General features: G+C 37.6%; 1 protein-coding gene across 1 annotated transcript; it reads left to right on the top strand.

Moving 5' to 3' along the window:
- The first annotated feature begins 1,966 nt into the window (after positions 1-1,966).
- Positions 1,967-24,205, top strand: CAPS2 (calcyphosine 2). The gene is given in 13 exon segments (XM_088164955.1): positions 1,967-6,599; positions 6,725-6,912; positions 12,914-12,981; positions 15,321-15,440; positions 16,540-16,614; positions 17,863-17,906; positions 17,909-17,957; positions 18,065-18,164; positions 19,389-19,504; positions 20,528-20,918; positions 21,467-21,586; positions 22,643-22,739; positions 24,030-24,205. Coding segments are annotated over 11 exon segments (1,308 nt in total). The 5' UTR covers positions 1,967-6,599; positions 6,725-6,912; positions 12,914-12,961.
- Positions 24,206-27,489: the final 3,284 nt, after the last annotated feature.

Genomic DNA, 27,489 nt, shown 5'->3' with positions numbered 1-27,489 from the left:
TTGAGCTCTTTATGGAAAAATTTTCTCTGGGAGTGCGAAAAGCAGTATAGGTCAAGTCTTTGATACTCATTCATAGTTAAGTTTCTTTATTTAGAGAGTGAAATTTAGCCATGGACATTATATGAAAATAATGATATCTGAATTTGCAGTCTCCTGAGTAATGATGTTTAGTTTTGTCAACTTAATCCCTAATGTATTACACTAGATCAGTTAATTTCTTCCCCACTTGCCACTGCTTGAACTCAGCAGCTGTCTAATAACTCACTGATACCCATTAGTACTGTATCTCTGTTTCACATTTATTTTAATACCATAGAATCTGACCTTTTGATTCATTTTAATACTCTTTTTTAACATCAAATTAACAGAGATGTTGCTATGTACCATGCAAGAACTGTGGGGCATGGAATCATTTTGAATACACTATGCCAACTTGATAGTGGCCTTTTTAGGTCAGTATTAGGAAAAGCATTTATTTTCCTTTGCCAGAATAATTTTTGTCCACACTTTCATTATTTACTCATTTTTTTGTTCATTTAATGCACACACCTATGGTACTGCCATTCTTTAATGACAGGAATTACCTTAGAGGTAGGTCTGACAGTACAGCACTGTTACATTTTCTGTTTTATAATTGCATAGCTTTTAAGTAGGCCACTTATGATGACTGAACTCCTCTGGCATCCTTATTCTTACAGGAAAATAGCACGTGAGTTTGTTTTAAGGAAGAAATGTACTGTACTTAAAGGCACTAAATTTATTATCCTGTCACTCACTGAAATGGAATGAATTGTTCGTTCTGGTGTAGAAACATGGTGTGTGTTTGCTTCTAAAACTGGATCACACAGGCTTGGAAGTATTAGCATCCAGAAATACATCCTTAGCATCAGTGTGTTAGTAGTTTTGCACTAAGTGAGATTTTGCCTAACTTTGGAAAACTGATTGACTACAGAGCCATGGTTTCACAAGAGGTGGCAGAATTTTCCCCCCAGACAGAACGCGTGAATCAGAACTGGTACTTGGACACAATTTGATTTTAAAAAATAACTGATGCTGCTCTGGTCATTCAGACAACTGAAACGGTTTGAAAAAAAATCAGTTTCATTGAGGCTTTTCTTTGAGCTATTTAATAAAGTGACCTAATGTCAAAGCCATTGATCTGAGGGAACGATGGAATGGGAGCCAGGTGTGCCGCGCTACCGAGGTGTGTGCAGGGTGCCGGTCAGTCCTGCTCCTTCCAGGTACTGCTGCCGGCGTCCTCTGCCGCGGCAAAGTTTCCCCGCCTGAGGCAGTGTTTGAATCCTCGCTGCTGTGCCTTTCACCTCCGCGAGGTTTCGGATGCTGCTGGCAGCTGAAGCCCTCGTCAGAAAGGCTCTGAGCTGCCTCGGGGTGATCGCTGTGTTTCTGACGCAGGCTACAAGCTCGCACCGTGCGCTCTCTTGCCGCAGTTTCGAGGTCTCGGATTCCAGCTGCCGGGGTTTGCCGAGGGCAGGACCCGAGCCATGTGTAATCGCCCGCCTGTCCTGGCGGGGCTGCGGGGGCCGCAGGCTATTTCCACAGGAGCAATGGGGAATTGCGCTTCCCCGCTCCGCCGAGGCGCACCTTGCGCAGCTCCGGTGCGGCGCGGGCACTGGAGGCGGTGCGGGCTGCGGGCTGTGGGGTCGGGGACGGGCCTGGTGCCCCGGCCGTGCGCCCTGGCACCGCTCCGGTGAGACCCATCCACTGCCCCCGGCGTCCCGCGCCTCTCTTGGGAAAATGAATCATTTCCGTGGAGCTGCTGAGATCGTCATGTTTATTCCGCCTTTTACAGCATCGCTGTTTGATAAAAGTAATCTCAGCGTGTGAACCATGAAGCGCAGCAGCGCCGTCTCCTCTGAGCGCCCTCATGTTGGGAGGATGCTCCGTTCCAGGAGAGCCTCCTGGCCGTGCCTGGGGCAGGGTTCGGCTGTGCGGGTGCCCGGCGCCGTGTGCCCGTCTCCGGGCAGGAAAGGATGCTTGGGAGCGGGAGCTGCTCGGGGCCGTCAGCCTTTCCTTTGGAAATGGAGCCTCTGACTGATGGGAACTACGTGGTGGGCTTTTGGTTCAAAACTAGCTGCGTAGGAGAAGCCAGCAGAGCTGGAATACTTGGTGAAATGTCACCCTGGAGCTCTCGGAGCCTGGCAGTGTGCCGGGACGGCCCGTCTGCCTTCCCGAAATGTTCCCAGGGCATTGAGCGGTGGAGAGCCAGGCAGCAGTTCTAAGTGGAGAGTACAAAAGGTTTGATGTTGCCAAGGGGTAACAAATTAGTAACACTGGGATGAGAAGGTATCGATAAGTGTAAGGGAAAGAGGGAGTTAAGCCTGAGGCAAAAACATAAATTTGAACAGGAATCTGGTCAAGCATTAGTAATAAAAGGCTGGAATTAAGAGGCAGTGAAAAAGAGAAACCAACAGCATTTCATAGCTCGCTGAAGACAATACCAAAATTCTTTCTAATGCAGTAACTTTTTGTTTTTTTCCAAGAAGTACTTAGAAAAAAAATACATGTTTTTCTCAATAGTATTTTCTGTTTTTCAGTTTTTTTCTGAAAGCTGTCGTTGAATTTGCATGGATTTGGAAGTCAAAGGAGTTACTGCATCCCCTTGAAAGAAGACTGAGTTGTCATTTGGGGGGAAGAAATGTCAGGTAGTCAATGGAAGGCTTATGATTGATTGTTTTTCTTCCTTACTTTGGCATTTAAAAAATATTTTAATCAGGCTTCAGAAGGCTCTTAGTTTGAGGTTAAAATCCATTCTATAGAGAAGACCACCTTTTAAATAAATTATTTTTGTCAGAAGGAGATAGTTTAGTATGACAGCTTCTCAAATGAAGGTGAGAAATTTCAATATAAACAGCTATCCTAGAATAACTGCTACTCTGAGTACTTAATTAGAGTGTGTGGAATTTAAGAATGAACTAGTGCTTGCAGTTAAGAGCAACAGAGGCTCGAACATGTACTGTGTGCTGTCTCAGACTGTTGGTGAAACTGCAACAGGTGTGTCTATGTTTTTGTTTTGCAAGACAGCAATAAAGTAAAGCAGCCCCAAAAATATAATTTGAAAAGGCATGATTTCAGGTCGACATGAAGAATGAATCTCAGTGCTCTGTGTTCAGTATGAAGGGAAATTACGTTTTCCAGGTATTCCTAATAGTCTATGCTTTGAGATAGGGTAGGTGTGCAACCCTCACACATTCACTGTAGTCGAAACTTTAGGGCTAGCTTTTGATAGTCCCTATGAATATGATCTGGGATTCTGAGGGCCATTATTTTCCTTACTGCTAAGGTAATATAAATATTGTTAGTAACAGTTGATTTTTCTCATAGATATTGTGTACTTTATGTCCATGAAGTAAAGTTAATTGCTAATCCTCCCTCAGCCCCCAAGCACCCATTTTACTTCCTTATTTGTTGCATGACCCCATTAGGAATTCTTGCAGTTCGACTGCCAAGTTTCTGGTCTTCTTTTTAGTTTGATTTGGAATTTAAAAAGGCCTTTTATAAATGATAAGACATCAATGTTATAATGTTACTGTTAATGTTTTAACCAGGTTTTTGAAAATTAAATACCTGTGGACAACAAGAACATTTGGGGCATTTAGTGTAGGTTGCGAAAGAAAACAAATGTGATTTTTTCTCTAATCTCTCATCCCTTTTTTTTTTTTCTTTCTTATGCAATTAAGTTTCCAAATTTAGACTCTGTAGTCCACATGATTTTTGGTAGTTTGCAAAAATAAATCTTAAATTAAAATGACTCTGAAAACATGTGCTTCACCCTAGTGTTCACAATGTTTTTTGTTTGCTTTCTTCCTGATTCGTTGACTTCTAGAAAAGGAATTATATTAAAGCTTTAACATCTAGAATCAGCTGTGTTCTTTACCTCACCACAGTTCAAACGGCGCAGAAAAAAGAGAAATGTGAGATGCAATGCCTTATTTTTGATGTCTTGACCGTCCTTCGTAGGTGACCACGCGGTGGCGGAGCTCATTACGCGCTCTCAAACCGGGGCACCCGGGCTCGTTCCGGAGGCACTAGAGGGTGGTGTTGCCGAACTTCTGTTTGGGGAGCAGCTACACGGCTGTATGGCAAGAAAGGAGTTACAGTTTTGTGCTTGCTCTCAGATCATGAAGGATGTTCGGGCGCTGCTGGAAATAGGATTCTGCTCGGTTTAGGCTGTGATGCGGAGATTTATGAGCTGGAAAGTGTAAAAACAAAAATGTTAGCCCTGGTTCTGAACGTTCTTGAACCTTTTTTTTTTTTTTTTTTTTTTTTTAGACTGGGAGGTCAATTAGGTGAATTGTTACTTTGTGCTTGCCGCAAGCAGCCTTCCCTGTAGATTTGCTGCTAGCTGTTTTCGAAAGCCATAGTGGGATAGGTGATGCTTTGCCTCGAGTCTTTTTTCTTGCTATGTTCTTGCTGAGTTAAGTTTGGAGATCTGTGTGGTGTGCAGCCCTGCAAAATAAATGAAGTGAACTGCCTAATCATCATCATGACTGCTATAGTAAAGCTGAGATGAAACTGTTACACCAAATATCAGGGGTTCTTTGGGTCTGAACTAGATCTTTGTGAGCTGTCAGTCTTGTGGTTTTGGTTTAAGGGTTGGTTCCCAAACAACAAGGACAATGTGACCTAAAGCCTTGTGAGCAGTGACAGTACAAAGCCTCAGGAACATGGATTATTTTTAATGTATTATTAATAGCTGATGTGGATGCTGTCTAGATTCTTAATGGCTGGAAATCTTTCTGTCATGATGAATATTCAGTCTTTTAGTCTCATGATGTGTAAGCTCTCAATGAGAAGTTTTTGGTTTTTTTTCCCCTTGTTAGTAGTGTCTTAGTATGTTGGACAGATACTTTGAGCCTCTAATTTTAAATATTTCAGGGGGAATTGAAAGGGAGAACTATGTAGTTTAATCTGGATCCCCTAGGTATGTAATAATGTGTCATTCTTTCAGGGCTAGAGACCGAATAGACAGGCTACACACAGTCCTTATCCACCAGAGTAAGTCTGCTTCTATTTCTGATCAGCTTGTTTAATTGTATGTATTATTAACACAGTGCATTTGAATTTGTAGTGACATACAACTTAGTGTTCCATAAAATTTATCATCATAGGTTTGTTTTCTGTGATCTATATTTGGAGTAGAATATTTGATGCATTATTTACTTTGAAATTAAATTGATTTATGTTTGGCTGAGTGGAAGTGCAATTACAGAATGGGTAAAGATGGAAGAGACCACACTGGGTCTAACCCACTGGTCCAACAGGTTCGACTTTCCTGCTCAAGCAGGGTCATCCCCGAGCACTTTGCTCAGGATTGCATGCAGATGGTTCTTGAGTGTTTCCAGTGAGGGAGACCCCACAACCTCTCTGGGCAGCCTGTTCCAGTGCTCAGTCACCTGTGATGAAGTTTGTTGTGGGTGGAACTTGCTATGCATCAGTTTCTGCCCATTGCCTCTTGTCCCATTGCTGGGCACCACCAAGAAGAACCTGGCTCCATCCTCTTCAGAGGGTGTCACTCAGAGCTTACATATTTATACACTGTTTTTCTTGAATATTTTTAATGTGTCCGCAAAAGGAGAAAAATTGTATTTTAGCAATTGACTGCTTTTACAAGTATTACAATAAAAAAAGCAGAGAAACTGTTGTGAAGGGTTTTTACAAGGAATGGAAAATTTTGTTTGTGTTTTTAAAATTAAAAAAGTTATAGTGACTTTGGCACATAAGAAATATCTACTCTTTCAAGGACCATGACTGATAGTTCAGCCAGTTTTGTTTACTGAAATGCCTTAAAGCCAATGTATGTCATTATTTTATAAGTATGTGTGACTATAACCTTTGATTCTTCCAACCAAAGTAAAAAAAATTTCAATTTCTGTGTACTGTCTGTCATTATCTAATAAGAAAAGACTGTAAAATAAGGAACTCTCTTATTCCAAGAAGTTATAATAGAGTTTCTTGGAAATATTGGTGGTAAAATGTAAAAAATGCGTATTCATGGTGCTGTGCAATATACTTGGAGTAAAAGCAGAAGGCACAGAGATGCTTCAATGGATTGGAGAGGTTTTCATTTCTTTAAGCAGAACAAAATACTGAGGTATGGTTGTCTTCTACTGTGTTAATCTCTTAAGGAAAGTTCAGAAGATTAGCATCCCAAGTAGCAATTGCTTCCCTGTTGCCTCTCTGTTGACTGATTATAGAGGAATGTTGACACGGATGTCTGTGGAAGATGAGAGTAAGGTGCCTCTGATTTACGATCTGGTTGCAGTAGCTCCTGTTGGGAGTGAAGAGAAGCCAATGTGGGAGTAAAGAAGGGTCTTTTTCAGCTGCCTGGGTACTCTGCTACTTGGGAAGAGCTGCCCAGTGGCCACTTGCTGAGCTGGAGCAAGAGGGGCTAATAGACATTTGCTGAGTAGGCCATATCCAGTTGCAGGGAAATTTTTGTGAAGGACCTGATAATAACTAATAGGCAGTGCTTTAATTGTAGTTAAGAAATAAGGGAATGTATTGCTGTTAAAATTGTTTTAATTCCCTGCAGGGTGCCATACCTAGATCTAGGGAGACTGGGAGTTTCTGATGAAGAGGTAACTGTAAATTAATTTTTTTCTCAAAAAGTTTTTCTAATTCACATTTTTCAGGAATTTATAAAAGTATCACTCTGAATATAAAACAATTATGGTTGCTTGTCCTTTTTTCCCTGTGATTTTAGGATGGGGACTCTTACATACTGTACACTGGAAATTCTTCTCAGAGGTGCCAGCTAGATTCATCTTCAGAGTGGAGAACGTCATTACAAACTCCATATGCACAGCATCAACATGCCAGTCTGTCACTACAAATATCCTTATAATATACCCTTTAGCAGTAATTTAGAAAAGCATACATATATTTTTTAATGTAAGTTCTTTTTTTTTTTCTTTCGGTTAACCTCAAATCTCCAAGTGCTGTTGGTCCAAAATATTTTTAGCAAAGTCCTTTTACTGCTATTCTTTAGAATATTTAGAAGGAATGATTTTCTTACATAGCTAGCTCTTTGTTGATTAATGCCCTTACCCTTTTGTTGTACTTATTTTTTAAGAGAGATATTAATAGTAATAATAACAAAGATTAGTAGTAGAAAGTGTATGATTAAAGACAAAATCCGTGTTTATAAACACTAAATATTATTTCTATGGAACAGTAGTTACTTCTGGTGAAAACTTTTGGAGTCACTTGAAGCCATTTCATGTTTTTTTCTTAGGGCTGTTGTCTTTAAAACAGAACTGGGACATAAACTTTGTAATTCTGTCTAATTTGTTGGTGCTCATTTTATTGTTAAAATTTCCTCATCATGTTAACTCTTTTTTCCCCTGGATTATTAAGAAACTTAATCACCACTAGTCTTAGGTGCTCCTTAAGGAAAATCAGTAGTCCAGATGCTAACATTCTGTTTTAAAGTACAGTGCAACATTATATAAATGTCTACTATCAAAATTTTAAGAGTTAATTTAATTACTCAGTTATTACACTTCCTAAATGCAGGAAAAGTGTTCTTTTGAACTCTTATATCTGAATTAAGCATGAATAAAATAAATACGACAAATTTTTATTTGATCATGATACATCTTATTTCCTGTTTTCCTTCCTACACCTTTGATTTTTTTCCTATGCTACCTCTTTCCTGACTTCTGTAAAAACTTCCTGTATCCTTTTTTTTCATATTGTCCATGTAGGACATATTTCTGTAATACCCTGGGACTGGTTTACAAGTCTGTTAGAACCAGCAGCATGCTTTGGCTTTTCCCTGTCTAGGCTGTATTTAACTTCTTCACTTCGTCACAAAGCAGTATCTCTACAGTGAGCTTTGAGCTTTATACCTAACAGCAAATCCTCTGCTTCCACTTGGCTGTTCCTGAGCAGAACAGAAAAAGGATGAGTTCTTGTCTTCTCCTCAGAGATACTAGTGTCTGCTTTCTCTGACTTGCTGCTGTTTTTTCACAAAGCTTGTAGGAACACAGTGTTTTTGATATTTTAAAATTTATTATTTATTTCAGTAAAAATGAAAACTGGTAAGTATTCAAAAGAAACGAATCTTGCTCTCTAATCTTTCCTTGTAAGTTCAGTTTCTGTAGAAAGCTAGGCTTAAAAAATTCTCTTTTAATTAGCATGAAATGCAAGAAGTAGACACTTTAAAAAGTAGAAAAGAAGAAGTAAGAAAGTAGTACTTTAAAATGAATTGTTGAGGTTTTTTGGTTTGTTTTTATTACAATTCAATAAATTTGAGTTATAAAAAGAACGCATTTTTGGGTAGGGTACACAGCTTGAAGACGGACACGATGATTTTGTAACTCTTGATAAGAAAGCTCTCTTGCAACAATGCTATACAAAAAAGCCCTATAATATGCAGCTCAACATAAGGAAATCAGAAGCTGTAAGTGTTTTGACTGATGTTATGCTGCCAACCACCTAGATGTGGAAAATGGCTTCCCAGATGTTCAACAGAAGTTATGCCTTTGGGGATTTGGGTCTAGTATGAAAATGCACCCATTGAAATCGTGTGAGTTTAAACATTTCTTCCAATGGGAGCTGAATTGAGCAATCCAGTGAGCATTTTTTAAAATCTTATCTGCAGTGCTTGTATTATATGCAGTAATCTGTAAAAATGAGAACACAAATTATGAGTAATATATACAGATACATATATAGTATATACAGATTCATACAACTTAGAATAACTGAGGTAGTTGAGTGAACTTAAGCATAATGTTACATTCAGTGTATATTACATTCAGAAGCTGGACTTCAAGGATCCCTGTGGGTGTCTTCTAGCTCAGGATATTCTGTGATTTCCTCTGATCTGTAGCTTTTAGCTGAGCCTGTATTCAATGGTCCATGGATCCCATAATTCCATCAGCTCGTATTAGACTGAGTCAGCAATAACTTTGGCTGTGTCTTCAAGCTCTAGGGATGGAGCTTCTTCAGTGTCTCTAGGTAACATCTTCATGTGACATGCTATTTGTGCTCTTCCTATTGTCCCCACTAATCCTCCCAAGGCTCAGTGTGGAACTTTTACCTCCTGTTATACTGTTGGCTTCTGTCAAAAACAGTTTGGTTTTCTCTTCTTTGTAACTTCTCTTCAGAATGCCTCATAGCTGCTGGTTCTGCAAACTAAACAAATGCAAGCTCCATTAGCCTCTGCTTTGACTGCTTTAGCTCTGATCTTTTGTCAGATCCTTTCTGAGGGAAGGAGGGAGCCCCGAAGTCTGGAAACTAGCATGGACACACTAGCATGCAGAGAGGGGAATTAAAACTTTCCTTACATGGATGTACCCAATACACTTTACTTTCTTACATAGACATGAATTTTACTTTTTTGGGACTGAACAATAGGAGTCTTGCCCGTCTGAGGCCAGGCCTTGAATTTAGGATCATTTACAGTGATGAAGAACCTTGATTTGATTATTTGCATGATTCAGTATTTGCACAGGCAGAGTGATGGCTTTTATAACTGGTTTTTGAAGGTATTGCTGAAAAGGGTTATGCATTCTAACTTTCTCATGGAATATTAAGCATGAGAAATTTTATTATTTTTTAAAGAAAATAGTAATTTTAATTCATTTTATTTGCTTATCACTATGCACTGAATTTTGCATCATTGTAAACATTTATTTGATTTCTAGTCTTGTTGAAGTGAATGCAGATGTTGCTCTACTGAGGTCACTTAATTTTCATGATAAGAAAATCTTTTCAGAAAGTACTTAAGCTTTTATTTTTAGAATAAATCAAAAAATCTATACTATTGGCTAAAGATAATGGAAAAAAGTCTTGAAGTATCCCTAGAGTAACTACTTAATGCTAAAGCAAGTACAGTGAAAGCCCTGAGAAATGGAGCAGTGCAGAACCACAAAATAGAAGATATTCTATAGCTGCCATGCTTTAAAATAAAGCCAGTAGGTGTCTGAGCAAGGTGTTACTGGGACCTTCAGAAGCCCTTTTGTTATTCATTAGCACTCATGGTCAGCACAGGATGACTCTCTCTTTTGAGGGCCATCTCAGGCTCTCCTAGGTCTAGCCTCTGATAGTGATAGAATGCTAGAAAAAAATGGCAGTAGTAACTGCATGCGTATTGATTCAATTCTGTATATGTTGCATCAATTGTTGGCATTTAATTTTAAGGTACTTGAAAATTTTGCTTAAGAATACACGATGTTAACATATCCTTTTACTGTAATCATTACCAAAAAGTCAAATGTTAAAGTAGAATTTCTCTTGACTTTTCTGTAATTTGGGATGAAAGTTCACTAGTGGGGTTTTGCAGCACTCCATCTTAGGCCCTGTGCTCTTCAACATCTCCATAAACAACTTGGGAGCAGGGCTGGAAGGGATACTGAGCAAATTCACAGATGATGCAAAACTGTGAGGAGCTGCTGAGTCCCTTGAGGGCAGGAGGGCCCTGCAGAGACTCCACAAATCAGAGGGCTGGGCAATCACCAGCCACATGAAGGGCAAGGAGGGAAAGTGCTGGATTCTGCACTTGGGACAGGACAGCCCTGGATGTGAGGACAGACTGGAGAGTGAGATGCTGGAGAGCAGTGCCATGGAAAGGGACCTGGGGGTCCTGGTCTGTGGCAAGTTGAACAGGAGCCAGCAGTGCCCTGGCAGCCAAGAGGGCCAACCCTGTCCTGGGGACATCAGGGACAGCATCACAGCCAGGCAAGGGAGGGATTGTCCTGCTCTGCTCTGAGCTGGGGCAGCCTCACCTCCAGTGCTGGGGGCAGCTTTGGGTGCCACGATGTAAGAAAGATGTTAAATTATTGGAGTGTCCAAAGGAGGGCCACGAGGACGGTGAAGGGTCCAGAGAGGAAGCCGTGTGAGAAGCAGATGATGTTCCATGGTCTGTTCAGCCTGGAGGAGACTGAGGGGAGACCTCAGTGTGGTCTTCAACATCCTCATGACGGGAAGAGGAGCAGCAGGTACCAGTGTCTTCACTCTTGTGACCAGTGACAGGACCCGAGGGAATGGCCTGAAGTTGTGTCAGGGGAAGTTTAGGCTGGATATCAAAAAAGGTTCTTCACCCAGAGGGTGTTGGGGCACTGGAACAGGCTCCCCAGGGCATTGGTCACAGCACCAAACCTGACAGTTCAAGAAGAGTTTGGACAATGCTCCTGGGCATGTGGTGTGACTCAGGGATGGGCCAGGGGCCAGGAGCTGGACTCGATGTTCTTTGTAGGTCCCTTCCAGTTCAGTTTGTTCTGTGATTTTGTGATTCACAGTCCATTGTCAATAGATGTCATATATAACCTCTGAAGAAGGTTGCTTTTCTCTGATTGCTCATATTTAGGGAACCACAGTTACTACTTTTTTACCAGTGAGAGCTGCTGCAAGTTCAGTGTTTGCCTCCGCCCTCTGCATTTTTGTAATTTTACAGTAGAGCTTTTGTCTAAGAGCAGAATGGAAGATGTTTCATGAAAGATTCCATTCAGTGACCTAATATTCAATTGAAATTTAAGGTGTAAGGTTTTCTTTGTTTGATTTTTTGAAAATCAGATTATTTTCAGCATGCTAACTGGTTTGGATCTATAAGCCAGGGTGCATGGAATATGTTATAACAAATATTTCTCTATACTATCACTGCATCTTCCTTTACATCGTTCATTTTAACACATCTGTTGCAACAGTTAATGAGTAAAGAATCAATAGCTCAGAATAAAGCACCCTGTAGTTCTGATAGGTGCACAAATGAAACATGAAAGCAGACTAAAAAGCCCCCCATATCTCTTAGAATTCCAAAATCTTCTAAGGCTTAAAATCAGTTTGGAATAACCAACAGAGGGTTTGCTGCATTAGTTATTTTGGATTATTTCGATTTGTCTTCCTTTTTTTAATTTTTTTAAAAATTTTTTTAAATTTTTTTAACTAATGCCAGTCAGTATTTATTTGAATATTGTGAATTCTACCTATAATATCTCTGTGGAATTAAGAATTATCTCTTATAGGTACCTGGGAACTTTTCAGTTCCTCATCCACACAAAGGCTAGATATCTCTAGAGTTTGCTTTGACACACTAGACCAATTAGAGAAATACCTTAATTCATTAGTTTCACAATATCTAAAAATATGTACGGTTGCATAAACCCCCTCAATTACAATAATCTATTTTCTCATATATAAAATTAATTTTTTGGAATAAAAGGCAAATTTAAATGCAGTAGAAAAGTTCAGAAATGTGGAAGATAAAGAGAGGTGCTGATTATTGCTGGTGGCCTCCATACTATCCTTGGCCAACTCCTTGTGCTTTGGTTTCTCTCTGTGTAACAGGTTATGATCAATGCCTGCACACTTTACAGTGAATGACACAAGGTTATGGTTCAGTGTTACTCTAATAAAAATGATAAGAAGATCATGTTAAATCCCCTTTCCCCTTTTGGATGATATTTCCTGAAAGGTTTTTCAGATTGACCTGTCTCAGCAGAAAATTATTGTGGCATGCAGGAAAGAAAAATCTTACAACTGAGACTAAGTCTTGAAAGAATTTTTTTGACTAAATATTGCTGGAGGTAAAGTTTTATTTTCTTTGTTGGAATCTGTGTCACCCGTAAAACCTGGAATAATGTGAGTCTCCTCAGGCTCTACTGTACTTGCAGAATATATTGGAAACAATGCAGAAATAAGGATTTTGTCTGTCAAATACTAGAATTCTCATATTTATTAAAACTAATATGCACAGACAAATCGAGTGTGTAGCAGAGAATATTATATGTCTAATTTTTATGCAAATAGAACTATTAAAAATATTAAAAAATATTAACTGTGGCATGGGTAAGTTTGTGACCTCTGAATGCTGTCTTAAAGAGTAACTTATTATTTGAAGTGTCTGCTGTTATTTATTTCATTTGTCTCAGCCTATTTTTCATTGCAGGAGGATGTTGCTGCAGAGAGGAGAAAACAGGCTATTGTAGAACAAGTTATGGTGGATCAATTATATAGGTAAATGAATTTAAAATGCAAAATTTCAATTTTCCCTACAGAAGAATTTAGATCTGTTAATGTTTGGCTTTTCTTGCTTAAGAGGTACTTCGGCCATCTTGTTCCAAGTCTTATGAAATCTTATGTAGGAGTACTATTTGCAAAAATTCTCTAAGTGAAAAGTCTTTTTAATGCAACTTAAAATATCCGTTTAAAGTGCCATGTGTATGTTATTTTTTTCTGGAAATAATTTTTAATTTTATACTTGAACCTGTTTCAAGGTATTTACAATAGTCTCTTGCAACTCAAGAAAATATATGGATGCCTGATGTTATAAATTACACATCCTCAATATTTATAGTTCTTTCTGAAAATCTTAGCTTTATGAATATTTATTAATCATTTATTAATACTGGCACAGCACCTTTCAGGCATAAAGGAGTATTAGACCAATGCTGGGCATTTAGGAAAAAAAGGCACAATTGTAAATTGAGTTGATCCACGTTGTACAGTAAGATCTCCTGCCTTCGTTGCTATCCCTTTAGCTTCAAGAAACCATTGCTTCTGTGCAGAAAGATCCCTCTATTTTAGGCATGCTTTAATAATTCAGGGCTTTATGCAAGCTGTCTGGTTATGACAATATAAGAAGATGCAAGCTAGTTTAATATAGTTTCATGTTACTTTACACTTACTAAAAATTATCTGTGGGTACGTCTAGATTATTTTGCATTCTGTGCATAGTTTACAATTTGTGGAGTGATCTGCACTGATGTTCCAGTCCAGCAGATGCTAAGATTTTGAGGTTGAAATGTTGCTGCACTTCACCATTTTAGTTTTTCTTTGTTTCTGTTACAGTGGCAGTTTAAATGACCCATATTGTTTAAAAGTCTATTAGCACTTTTACAGTATTTAAAAGCTGACAAAAAGGTTGCCTGACGGAAATAAGACTGTCATGAAACACAACGTTAAATTCCAATTTTAATCCTCATTTAGCGGGATTAAAATTATGGAACTATGCAGGGTAGAAACCCCCCCGTTTTCAGGTAAGTGCTTGGCCTGTGTAATATCCCTTTAAAGATTATTACAAAGGTGATCTTAGAATACGCTGTTTATGTTGAAGTGTTTCAGTACTACTGATATTACATTAAACGTAGAGCTCTGTGCATCTTGGATCACGGATGCCCATTCTGTGGTTAACCTCCTCCTGCTGCTTTACCTTATTTTTCCCATGTATTCCTTGTCCTACTCTGAACCCTTCTGTTGATAATGTCAAAACAATATTCAGTAGTGCTGCAGCTGCATCAGGATGAAGTTTTAATTTAAAAAATCTCTCTGTTTATGTTCCAAATATAACTCTGCCAGTATTTCTAAACAAATTGGTATCAGATATCAGGATGTTAATCGGAAAAGATTCATTCAAAACTGTTGCATGAAAAAAAGCTATTAAAGGAAATACAAAGGTGTTTTGAAGATGTTTTTTAGTAGAGCAAATCTTGCAGTTAAATCAGTGTAACTGATGTGTACAAAGATGTATCTGTATAGATCAGAGAGCAAGTTTAGAAAACTATAAGAGCCATGCAAAATTATTTTTTCCCTTCTGATAATCATTTCAATAGCATAACAAGCATCTAATTTATTTTTAAAGGGTCTCTTCTTTTGTTTACTTGTTGAACTGATACAGAGAATATCAAAGTGTTCAAAACCCGGTTCATCTGTTTCTTTTCTTCTTGTTGGGACTTTGAGATCCTCTCAGCTGTGCAGTTAGCACTTTGAAGGTGGAACTGGCAATGTTTTTGTTGGATGACAGATTGGATTGGGCTCTGAGCAACCTGATCTAGTGAAGTGTCCTACCCACAGCATGGGGGTTGGAACTGGATGATCTTTAAGGTCCCTTCCAACCTAAGCTGTTATATGATTCTGAGGTGATGTCACTGGCCAGTGGCAGTAACTGATGTCACTGGTATTGGAGAGAGCTATGCTTAAAGAATATCACTGATGGAATATTTACAGAAATAGTAGAAATGATGAAAAACCCCACAAGCCTTCATAACACAAAGATTTATTTTATATGAAGATATATATAAAATATACTTTAAATAATACATATCTGCATGTAACATTACTACATAGCAGTGCACTGCTAGAATATTATTGCATATGTTTGATTTTGAAAAATAGATTTAACGATTTGTAAAACAAACAAAAAATTAGGCCCACAAATTTATGCAAACTTAATGGACAATTCCAAGATTGTATTACTGTACTATTCTTGGGTGTTTTCTTTCCTGCATAAAAATATATAAGACCTGAAATTCAGCCATACTAATAGTCAGAGGTCTTCTCCCTGCTCTTTGTGGTAGAGCTGTTTTAAGTGATCCAGAGCAGTCCACACCTTTTGATGCTTGCAAGGAAACTCAAGGACTTCTGGGAGTTGAGATAGCACCAATGCCTTTTAGGAAAAGGACAGTCCATGAAACGAAGTAAGTTTATAAAAATAAATTTTCTGCTGTATATATATATTTTTTTAGCTCCATTAATTCTGTTTGCCTTTTCAGATAATCTGTATTTGACTTGACTCCACCAGCTTCATGTGAGCTTTTTTGTAGCTTTCCTGTGTTTGTTATCACCTAGTGAGATAATAGGGGCCTTTTAATGTCAATTCTCTGTGTATTATGATTGATTCATAGAATTTATAAAACCTGAGAGAACATTGTTAAGCTGTTATATTGATATTATTCATCTCAAGGATTTGCCAGTCTTTTCCAAGTGGTTGCAATCCTGTCAATATCCTTTTAAAGATTCCTATCCTTAGGTGCATAAATTGCATAAATATGCATCTGTAAATGCTAATGTAGATCTTCACAATATAATCATACTTTTCTTTCATGTTTTGATTTCTGCTGCAATAATTAATCCTATTGGCATTTAAATTACATTCCTGGACTGTCAGCATTGAACTAGTCGCTCCAAGGACTTAAAAAAAACTGAAGAAACACCGTGATCCATAAAATTAAATGAATCTGCAGGTCTGAGTTTTATTCTGTTAATTTTTCTCAACATCCAGGCAGGCATTTCTGCTTTGTGCATTTTAACGTCCTGCTCTAGAGACTTTCTCATCAAATGTCATCTTTGTATTCTTAAAAAAAGAAAAAAAGACAACAAAACCAGTCTCAATTTCTTAAATCCATCGCATAGACAAATATCCATTTCTGGAACTAGTGAACCAATATAAAATATTTAGGTGGGTAAAAATGCCCCAACCTGGGCATTTTTGCAAGAGAATGCATTGATTCATGGAAGTATGGTGAGTGGTAAAGGTTAATTCTTTATATAAGTGTATGTAAACAAAATTTCCCATTCATATCTATGTTCTCTGTGAATGTACTCTCATATTATATAATATCAGAATACTTTACAGCTCTGAGTTGCTTCTAATTCAACTACAAAGGATCATCTCCTCAGCCAGTTGCCAAGGATACCGTATTTCATGGTTTTTTGCTGTTTGGAAATGGTTGAGTTTTATGTAACACTTATCTGTGAGCATATAGGTATCATTAACATGCTGCATTATTTTCACAGAATAAGGACCAAATCCGGACTAACTGAGAACATGCTCTCCAACAAGCTGTGCTTTGATAGTAGGATTATATCGAGGTAATCACAAATTTTGTGAAGCTTTTCAATGCTCTGAATTTATGAATGAGGATTACTCTCTTGAAATGATTAATTGCACTGAATGTTTCTGCTCCCTTTGTTGAAGAAAAAGTACATGTAGGTGTCCATGTGTAGTACAAATTTTGATATGGCTAATGGATAGTGACTTTACAGTCCCACTGTACAATGTTAAGATCTGTAAGCAATATTAAGTTGCCATCATACCCATAGCTCTATTCAGGGCAGTTACCATAGGGGCTGTGTAAAATAGTGCTTTAAGCTGTTGCATCTCAGTTGATTAAAGTTATTTTAGCCTTATCTTATATCAGTGGCAACTGCTATAAGTAGTAATGGTTTTGCAACTTGTTCATGGCTCCTTATGTATTAAATTTAAGAACATCTTTGAAACTGTTCTGATTTGAGTAGTGGTAGCATAAACATATTTTTCAGTTTTGAAAGTGATGCTTTTCTGCAGCTGTGAGCTGTATATGTGTTAGACACAGCTGAGTATTCAGCAACAAATACTTTCAAATACCTCAATGAAGTAGTCCTGATGTATGTAATCCTTTAGTTAATCAGTGAAAATTATATTGGCATACTAAAACATGAAGACCAATCATGTCCTGTGCTGCACCAAAAGAAACATGGCCAGCAGGGCTAGGGAGAGGATTCTGCTACTTTGCCTCTCTCCTGTCAGACCCCACCTGCAGTGTTGTGTCCACCTCTGGGGTCCCCAGCATGAGAAGGACGTGTTGGAATGATCCACAGGAAGGTCACAAAGATAACCAAGGGGATGGAGCACTTCTCTAATGAAGATAGGCTGAGAGAGTGGAATTGCCCAGGCAGGAGAAGGGAAGGCTCCAGGGACACCCTCTTGCAGCTTTCCAGTGCCTACAGGAAGGCTGCAGAGAAGCTGGTGAGGGACTTTTTTAACGGGTGTGTAGTAACAGGACAAGGGAAGAAATTCTTCACTGTGAGGGTGGTGAGGCACTGGAACAGGCTGCACAGAGAAGCAGTGGATGCCCCGTGCCTGCAAGAATTCAAGGCCAGACTGGATGGAACTCTGAGCAGCCTGGTCTTCTAGTGGAAGGTGTCCTGGCCCATGCTAGGGGTTTTGGAACTAGATGATCTTTTAGGTCCCTTCCAACTCAAACCATTCTGATTCCAAAATAAATGTTGCTTATGTTTGGGTTGCATTTGATTTATATAGATGAAAAACATGAAGGTGCTTTTCAATTTTCCTTCTAGAAATGGTCACAATGCTTGTAGGGAGCTGATTGGATTTTTTTTGCATGTGACAAATCCCTTACTGTGTATGAATTTCGACAGTTTGGAAAAAACAGGTAGGATGAATTACTTTTTAAAAGAGTTTTAGAAAATATATTTCACTGTACCTAAGAATCTTAAATAAATTTAATTGTTTTAGTACCAGTTTTGAATTATTTTACAGGACAAATGCCTTGCCTTTCATTCAGAAGGGAGTTTATCAACATCAACGTGGACAAAAAAGGGGAAAAGCTTATGATCTTAGTGACTTTGACTTCTACATTGTACATATTCTTCTGCTGAATGTATTTGGACTACTTTTTTGAGATAATATTTGGATATTTGAATTGTAAATTGTGATCTAGCCTTCTGGGAAGACCAAAAGTCTTCCTCTTAAGTGACATTTTTGAGTTAAAGGTTTTCAGAAGTCTGGATTGTTTTGTTGTCCCACGTTTCAGAGGTTCCCCGTTTATGTTTCGGATGGAGCTGTAGTTTGCAGTTTCCCCCCTAGAGGGCACAAGACTGCTGGCAGTGTGGATCTTCTTGGGACCAAAAAAACTTCCTGAAGTGGAAGCAGGACAAAGTACTTGTTAAAAGTAAATAATCTTTGCAAGGTCTGCTGGCACCTTTAACCCGAAGCAATTACTAAATATTTTTTAAACATGAAGAAATTGCAGGTTAATTGTTTTTAAATTACAGTTTGAAATGTAAACGGCCAGATGCTTAGAGGAAGTGTATGAAACAATGTTAAGCTTTGTCTACCAGCAAATCTGATGGCTGATTAAAAATCATATTGCACCTTCTGTATTGCTGTACTTCTCTACTGGGTAAAGTGTTTATGGTTTATAAATATTTGAGCATGTTTTCAAGTACAGACCAAATGCTTCACATGTTCCTGCAAATCTGAAATTTAGAGGAAAAACTGTGTTTGTGAGAAATGTAGAAAGTAAAAGAAGTCAACATTAGTTTTTAGTGTGTTTTGTCTAATTATATGCCTATCCTAACCGCTTACACAACTACCTAAGAATTTTGAAGATGAAATAGATGAGTTTATGATATGGTAGATAAAGCTACTTGTTGGGATTTTCATATTTTATTGTCGTGTATTTTTGCAGCCTGCAGATGGAAATGTGTTCTGAATAAAGATGCATCATAAAGTCATCCAGAAAATGTACTGCACTGAGTTCAGTAGCTCTTTGGAGTGATGCTGTGTCTGTGACTCTCCATATCTGCAATCATGCTCTCTGGGCTGACATCAAGATATGCTGATCTCTCACAAAGTTCAAGTGGTGGAGACCCTTGCACAGTAACAGTGCCTCTGTCTCCTCCATCCAAATTCGTGAGTTTTGGAGACTTTATAAACCAAGCCTGCCCAGATATTACAGTTAGAGCTACTGCATTATTTTATTCTTCTTTGCTTTTAGTTTGCTGCTTTTCCTTCTTACCCCTTCCCCTCTATTTATGAAATATACAACCTATTTTTAAATCATTGTGTGCTTTGCCAACAGGGAGCCAATCTGACTTTCCGAAGTGTTGATCATAACCTTCCAGAAAGTGTTAAGCAGAATCCCGTCTTCACCCTTCGTGTGATAAGTATTGATGAAGCAGCTACGGATTATCTAAAGTAACTGCTAACTGCTTTTCAAATTACCTTTCCTTCCTAAAGAAAAAAAAGAAAAAATTAGCTCCTAATACCTTATTACTTATACTGCTAAAAACAGAATCCATATTTAGGCTGTTCTTAGGAGAAATTATTTATAGATGTTAGAGGATTTTGTGTAGTTCAGTAATTCCCTAGAATGGTAAGAAGTAATTTTAAAGTAAGAATTGAGATGGGAAGCTGTTCTATTTGCTTTGTTTAAGGTCATATGTTTTTATATACAAATCATATATCTCTTGTGTTTCAGTTTGTGCCCATTGCCTCTTTGCTTGTCAAAAGGCACCACTGAGCAGAGCCTGCTCAGTTTTCTTTACTCCTTTTTGTCAGGTATTCATACATACTTGAGGGTAAGATCCCTCAAGGCTTCTATTCTCCAGGCTAAACAGTTCCAGCTCTCCCAGACTCTCCTCGTATATCTTATAATTTGATCCTTTCCTGATTAAGAAGAGAATAATTTTAATCTCAATTAAACATGCTCAGTATCTAAAGACTACTTTGTTAGCAGAACTTGACTATTATTTTCTTTCTGCAAGTGTTTAGACACATGAAGCTTGTTCTCAGATATGGTAATATTCACTTAAAGTCCCTTTAGACTGAAAGCTTTGCAAAGGAGCCATAGTAAGCTAACAGTGCATAGAACAGTAAATTCAAATTTAATTGATTCTAGAATCATATAGTTGTATGATGCTTAGTGCTAATTGCTCCCTCTTGGCAAGGTTTCAGTGAAATAAAACACAAGATAGTTTAATTTCAGATAGTTTATGTAAGACATTTTACATCTCAGAAGCCTATCATTCAAGCAAACAACTTTTTCTTTCATTTGTTGCTAATCTTATATCTGTGAAATTTGGAGTTGAACCAATGTTATCTCTGAATAGAAGAACAGAAAGAAGACCTGCTCAATGGGTTGTAATTTTGGATTTTGTGCTACCTGTGGTGAAATAGATTATTTCCTTTTTTATGCCCTCTCTGTATTCTTTCCATTAGTGACTACATTTCAGTCTGTCTTTTTATTCTGTATGAGGATGTTACTGAGCTCTGTATTCTCTGGTGCAAAACCCTTGAACTGAGTCCTCTTACCTTCAAGGGAGCCCGAATGCCATGGGTATGTCTTTCTAACCAGCACCATCATATGTAGACATGGTGTTCTTTACTTCTATATTGTCTCCATAGCAAGTGGACAACTTCAGATAAATGCTGTGTCCTTTATTTCTCTAAATCAGGTATATTCAGAGAAACACCAAGTAAAAGAGGAGTTCAGGTTATAACAGGCTTAGGAAAGTATTTCCAACAAATAGACAAGAACAGAAATGGCTTTCTCTCTCAGGCAGCCTTGAAAGAAGCTCTAAAAGTATTCCACTTGGAAATGCCTGAAGGGGTGAGTCTAGATGAAACTGTAACTGTGGGTATTATCTTTCTTATTTTATGGGAATGCTTCTTTTCTTTGCTTAAATCTATAGTTTAATACCTAAGTTGTGCATGTTTTCTTTTGGTGTTTTTTTTTTTTCCCATTATGGCAAGTTGGCATTTCTGCATTCAGTTCTATGTGAAGTTCTTAAAAATGAAAAGAATATATTTTGAAACTTGCAATCTTTTTACATCATGACATGAAGAAGCCAAGTGTGACTGCAACCCATTTTTTCTATTTAGACTTTTAAAAAATAATTTAGTTTATGCTCTTTACTTAGGTTTTTTCCTTGTTTTATATATTATGTTGTTAAAGTAGCTCTAATCTATCAGAACTGCCAATAATGTCAATTATGGCCATGGTGACCACTGACGAATGTGTTATTTTTACAAATCTTTGAGTGCGTTTGGATTTAGAAGTTTGAGGGGTTTTGTGAGAATACTGTAATTTCCCATTACAGAAATTGTTCTATTTCAGGATATAGTGAAGGTCTTTGGCAAAATATTTTTAAATTTCAGGTCTTTGACTCCTTATGGCTTATTCATGATGATAGCAAGAGCGATAAGGTCGACTATGGAGAATTCACTCATGCCATATTTGGAGAAATGAATGAATATAGGAAAGCATTTGAAAGAAAAGTAAGTTTTATTGCAGATACTTTAAGTGTAAATATTTTGCAGTCTAACTTTGGAGTTAGTTACTCATCATATTCTAGTTGTTGGGTTTTGTTGTCATTTTTCTTAAGTTCTGTACCTGAAAATTGACTTCTTGAAGTTTCAGATCAGTTTCTCAACACAAAGGTAAATTAGTGGACTGCATGCTCTTCCATTGTTAAATTAGTTAATTTTAAATTCTAGGATTAATTTCTTTATTATTTTGAGTTTTCATGCATATGTGCTATTCTATAGTTCAGTCCCATGTACAAAGAGTCTGGCACCCTGAGATGATCTCTTCCAGAAGTCTGTTTCCTTATTTTGGCAAATGACAAATTTTGGCCAATCTACATGTGTAGTAGACTTTCTTCCCACAGTGCCTGAAATAGGAGGCAGGAATACTTGTTTCCTTTGAGACCTACAGTAAGAGTCATTATATTTGTGAGACATGTTATTTGTGAAATGCCACTTGCTTTCAGTATCAGACACCGATGACAAACCAGCCTAAGGAGCAGCAACTGGACATCAAGATCAAGAAAAGTGACATACACTTTCATGCTTTCAATTGTGGAGGATCTGACTCTCCTAGCCTTACGTATCAAGCCTGTGTATTTGAGTAAACTGAAATGAAAATGAAGCTGCTGTTAGCAGTGCTGGAGAGGCTGTGTGGAGACTTCTGTCAGAATGATGCAGAATCTGAATAATTGGAGGAGGCAGAAGGGAAGCAGCTAAACTTCTGATTCTAAAAATGAGCTAGAAATTAGGGAGAGAAGACCAATTTTTTTGTGTTGACCAGGGGACACAGACTTGATGTGAAAACTGTTGTGATAAAGTAATCACGAAACTGCATAATCTAGAATGATTTTCTGGTATCTGGTGATATTTACCTATTTTATCTTACATAAAATAGGTAAATTGACAGAATCCATTACACAAGATCTAAAAGTATTTGTTAGGTAGTTAAATGTATTTGATGTCTTAATCTTTTCACTTTTTTTTTTCTCTGAGTTGCTTATATGAAACTCTTTTTTCCCCCTATAGGCTTATATGAAACTAGTTTTCAACAAAACTGGGAGTGTGCCTATGGTCGATGTCAGAAAATGTTACTGTGCAAAGAAACATCCTCTAGTATTGGCAGGTAATTCATATGAACAAGCAAAGAAACAAACAAATAAAAATCTCTAACTACAGAAGTCATCTTGTTAGCAGAGACAGCAGATCCAAAAATTGATTGGAAATAAAACTGTTTTCATATTTACTTAGACTTGAGCTGTTAAAGGGGAACTTATTTCATCTGAGGACTTAAAATGAGTCTCTCCAGAACATGGCTATAAATAGTAATGGAGTTCAAATACACAATTTTAATATTTGCTTTTTATCAAGCTGCTAATACTGCCTGTATGCAGGACAGTTCTTTACCTTACCTCTGTAAGCAGTTATTTCTCAGCTTTCATCTGTAAGTTATCAGTGGCAAATATGATATTAATAATTTTCACTTACTAGGATACTCTCATTTTCACATTACTGTTTTCCATCAAAATATGCAAAGATTCCACTGACATGGAATGTACTCAGCACTTGAATAATTTACCCAGAAGGAACTAAAATTTATTTCTGGGACAGGTTTGTGATCCTTTACAGAGGAAATGCTGGTTTCTTCATTAGTTTTTCAGGATTCTCAAAAATGTTTAAAGTCTGTCATTGAAAAAATAAGAGTTTAAATATTTGTATGTCAGTTTTAAAAAACAATACTTCTATGTAGCAAACTAGTCACTGTGAGTGTCTCCATGGTGTCAAGACACTTTCTTTTTTACCTGTAGAAGAGAGGATTTTTTTAATATTGTCAGTGATTTTAATGGTAACACATGAAGTCACATGGGGGTATAGGGATACAATATGTGATTTTTTTTTCCAATGCTTAATGCCATATTTTTTGTACTTTTTTTTCTCAATGCTATGACATCATCTTGAGTATTATATTTATAAAATTGCTGGGACACAGATGTAAATTACAAAACACTTTTCAAATGCCAAGTTCCATCTCAAAGTTTTCCCAGAACTTTGAAATTTTATTACAATAGCCTATGCTGTCTTACAAGATAATTTCAAAATTTTAGTTTACAAATGCATTATGCAGCTTTTACAGTCATTTGAAGGAAAAAAATTTCCCAATCTCATAATTCATTGCAATTGGCTGACACCATGTTTTTTGTTGATACTTAATTCTATCATGCTATTAAAGTAAGTTAATTTCTACTGGTAGTGATAAGTGATCCATTGACTTAATTCTAAAATCAGAATATTGAATTTGTTCATGCCAAAAAATATTGGCAAGCTAAAATTTGAAAATTTCTTGCCTGAAGCATATTACATGCTACATATTCACTCTTCTTTAAAATGTATTTAATAGAAAAATATACTTTCATAGGCAAAACTGCAGAAGAAGAAATGAAATTGTCATTTCTAGAAGCATTAGGAGAGTCCTGCAGCAACCCCAGTGAAGTGTCCTATTCTGAGTTTGAAGATTACTATAAAGAACTAAGTTTTGGAATTGTGGATGATGATGATTTTGATAATATATTAAGGAATTAATGGGGAATTTAGAATGGAAGATGACAAAAAAGAAGGGATATTTTCTAAACAAGGAGTGACTAAATAACGGAGGATTTAGTCTTGATGTGCATTACTTTACTTAATAATTAATAATTAATCAAATTAATTAATAATAATTAATTTTAGGGTTAAAAAACTTTAGATGCTTTCAGAATAATATGTGGCAAATTTCATGGAGTGTTTGTTATGTTAGCCACTCTTCTAATAAAAATGCTGTTCATGTCTTTTCACTGGAAATTATTAAGGCTGTTTCCCATAGCAAAAGCCATATTTTTTTACTATTAAAATAATGTGTCCTATTTTAAAATAAGAGGGAATTAGAATAATAAAATGCCTGAAGGGGTGATGAGCAAGAGAAAATTTTGTTTTATGATGTATTGTGAAAAGCTTCCGATTTGACTGCATAAACACGAATGGTGGCTTTTCTATAGAAATTTTCACATTCTTTGTCTTGCTTATTTTTTCATATGCTGGTACTTAGCTTGAAAGAGAGCAGCTCATTCTTTTTCAATTCTGAGAACTTCTGCTGTACTGAACGTGCAGAGATGTTCACAGCATTTAGCCCTTTAGCCTGCACCCCATCTAGACTGATCTTGCTTTGTCATTTTGGTCAGGCATCGAAGATGTGCATTGAATCTCAAAGGTTTTAGTAATCACACGTGTATTTTGTAAAGCATATCTTCCTTTCCTGTATTTTGCTATTTGGTTTCCAAACAAATGATTTATATTTAAATATCTGTTTTCTTTATATCGCTGGGATTTTTTAACCAAAACACAGTAATTATATATTTTGTCAAACTGATATATAGCATTTCCTATCTACTCTGCAAGTATAAAACAGAAAAATATTTTAAAAAAGGCCCAAAACAACCATTTCTGCCACCACAAAAATTAAATCATAAGTTAAAATATATTTTCTATTTCCAGTGTTTTGACAGGTATGCTTTTCAATGTAATACATCTTGCTAATTCTGTAAAATTCTTTGTGTTAAGAAATAAAAATATATAGTTAATGAGAAAGAGACTTTGGTTTTCATAGTCCTGATACTGAAATTATCTGTATGTTGAACTGCATTTCTTAAGCCTATGCAATTAAAATATGTAACTTTTCTCTAAGCTTGTCTGCCTAGTTTTGAATTTATCATCTGTCATTTAAAGATTCTTCCTCTGAGACAGAATTTGTGTTTCACAGGAATTAAAGGGCAGTGCTGGAATGGATGATGAAATGAGGGACTTTGGCCCCTGTGGCTGGCTAGCATAGTCTAGATATAGTACTTTCTTGTTCTAATAACGTGTGTGTTTCTATGTCTGGATTCTTTGACTGTAGCCTCAAATATAAGAAGTATTGGAGGTTCTACCCTAAATCCTAAAATGAGGGATTTTGGGAGGTTCTTTTGGGGCTGCAAAAGTCTGTATTTTTTTTTCAGGGAAAGGCAGATTTTGTCAATGCATATTCTAAGCAAGAATTCTGACTCATTATGATTTTCTTGTTCCCCATTCCTGCTGGAATTTCTCTCACTGGAAAGGTTTTGTTAATTAGTGTTCTTAGAACTGGTAATTCTGAGAAGGGCAGGTAATTCTGAGAAGAGAAGCTTTAGCTGGTTGTAGAGGGATCTGCTTGTTAATGTGTTCATTCAAATAGCTGAAAAAAATACCAAGTGAAATTTTTGTTCGTTTTTTAAAGAATCATGTACTCTATTTAGACTTTTTCACTTAGGAGAATTGTACCAACAGATAAAACTGTAGCTCAATTTAATGAATGAAAGTGATTGTGAAATGAGTCATTGGCATATTTCTTTATGAAATGTTTAATTTTATTGTGAAGCTTTTAGGAAAATTGTTCCACATTTTATGGAATGGAAAAATTCAAGACACATAGATGTATACTAAGTGGATCTGCTTGTCAGAAGAAGGTGTATAGGTCATATCTGCCAGAAAGTTATTTTGTTGTTATCATGGAAATGAGATGGTTATAAGAACATAGCCTTGGTAGGCCTGCATTATTTTTTTTTTTAATCTGAAGACAGATCCCTAACAGGATAATCTAAGGTAAATTCTAAAGGTCAACATTTTCCTAAAAATGAAAGCAATACTGTGGTAATTGTGTGAAGCCTGCTATCTATGTAATTTCTATTAAGGTCATTTACACAGGTCCTGCTTGACCAACTTGATCTTGTTTTATGATCAAGTGACCTGCCTAGTGGATGAGGGAAAGGCTTTGGGAGTTGTCTACCTGGACTTCAGCAAAGTCTTTGACACCATTTTCCACATCATTCTCCTGGAGGAACTGGCTGCTCACGGCTTGGAAAGGTGTGCTGTTGGCTGGGAAAAAGCTGCTGGGATGGCTGGGTCCAAGAGGATGGTGGTGACTGGAGACACCCCCAGCTGGTGACTGGCCACTGGTGGTTTCCCCCCGGGCTCAGCAGTGGGGATAGTCCTGTTTAATACCTTTATTGATGATCTGTATGAGACAATCAAGTGCCCTTTAGTAAGTTTGCAGACTCTGTGGGACTATTGATCTGCTGGAGGGTAGGAAGGCTCTGCAGAGGGATCTGGGCTGGATCAATAGGCTGAGGACAATTGTATGAAGTCCTACACTTGGGCAACACAGCCAAATGCCAGGTCCTACACTTGGGTCACAACATCTCCATGCAGTGCTACAGGCTTGGGACAGAATGGCTGGAAAGTGGCCTGGTGGAAAAGGACCTGGGGATACTGGCTGGCAGCAACCAAACATGATCCAGCATGTGCCCAGGTGACCAAGAAGGCCAACAGCATCCTGACCTGGATCAGCAATAGTGTGGCCAGCAGGACCAGGGCAGGGATTGTCCTGCTGTACCTGGCATGGGTGAGGCCACACCTCACCAGTTCTGGGCCCCTCACTACAAGAAGGACATTGAGGGGCTGGAGCATGCCCAGAGAATGACAACAGGGCTGGTGAAGGGTCTGAAGAATAAGTCATATGAGGGGCAGCTGAGGGAGCTGGGGTTGTTAGTGCAGAGAAAAGGAGGCTCAGAAGAGATCTGATTGCTCTCTACAACCACCTGAAAGGAGGCTGTAGCCAGGTGGGGTTACCCCTTCTCCCAGGTAACCAGCAACAGGACAAGAGGAAACGGCTCCAAGATGCAATGAGGGGAGGTTAAGATTGGACATCAAAAAAAATTTTCACTGGAAGGGTGATTAAGCATTGGAACAGGCTACCCAGAGAGGTGGTGGAGTAACAATCCCTGTAAATGTTCAAGAAATGATTTAGCACATGGTGGTGTTTGGTCAAA

The sequence above is a fragment of the Sturnus vulgaris genome, chromosome 5 (genome assembly GCF_052056855.1).
Source record: "Sturnus vulgaris isolate bStuVul1 chromosome 5, bStuVul1.hap1, whole genome shotgun sequence".
NCBI lineage: Eukaryota > Metazoa > Chordata > Aves > Passeriformes > Sturnidae > Sturnus > Sturnus vulgaris.
The sequence above is the reverse complement of the archived record's forward strand: the minus strand, read 5'-3'. Positions and strand labels throughout refer to the sequence as shown.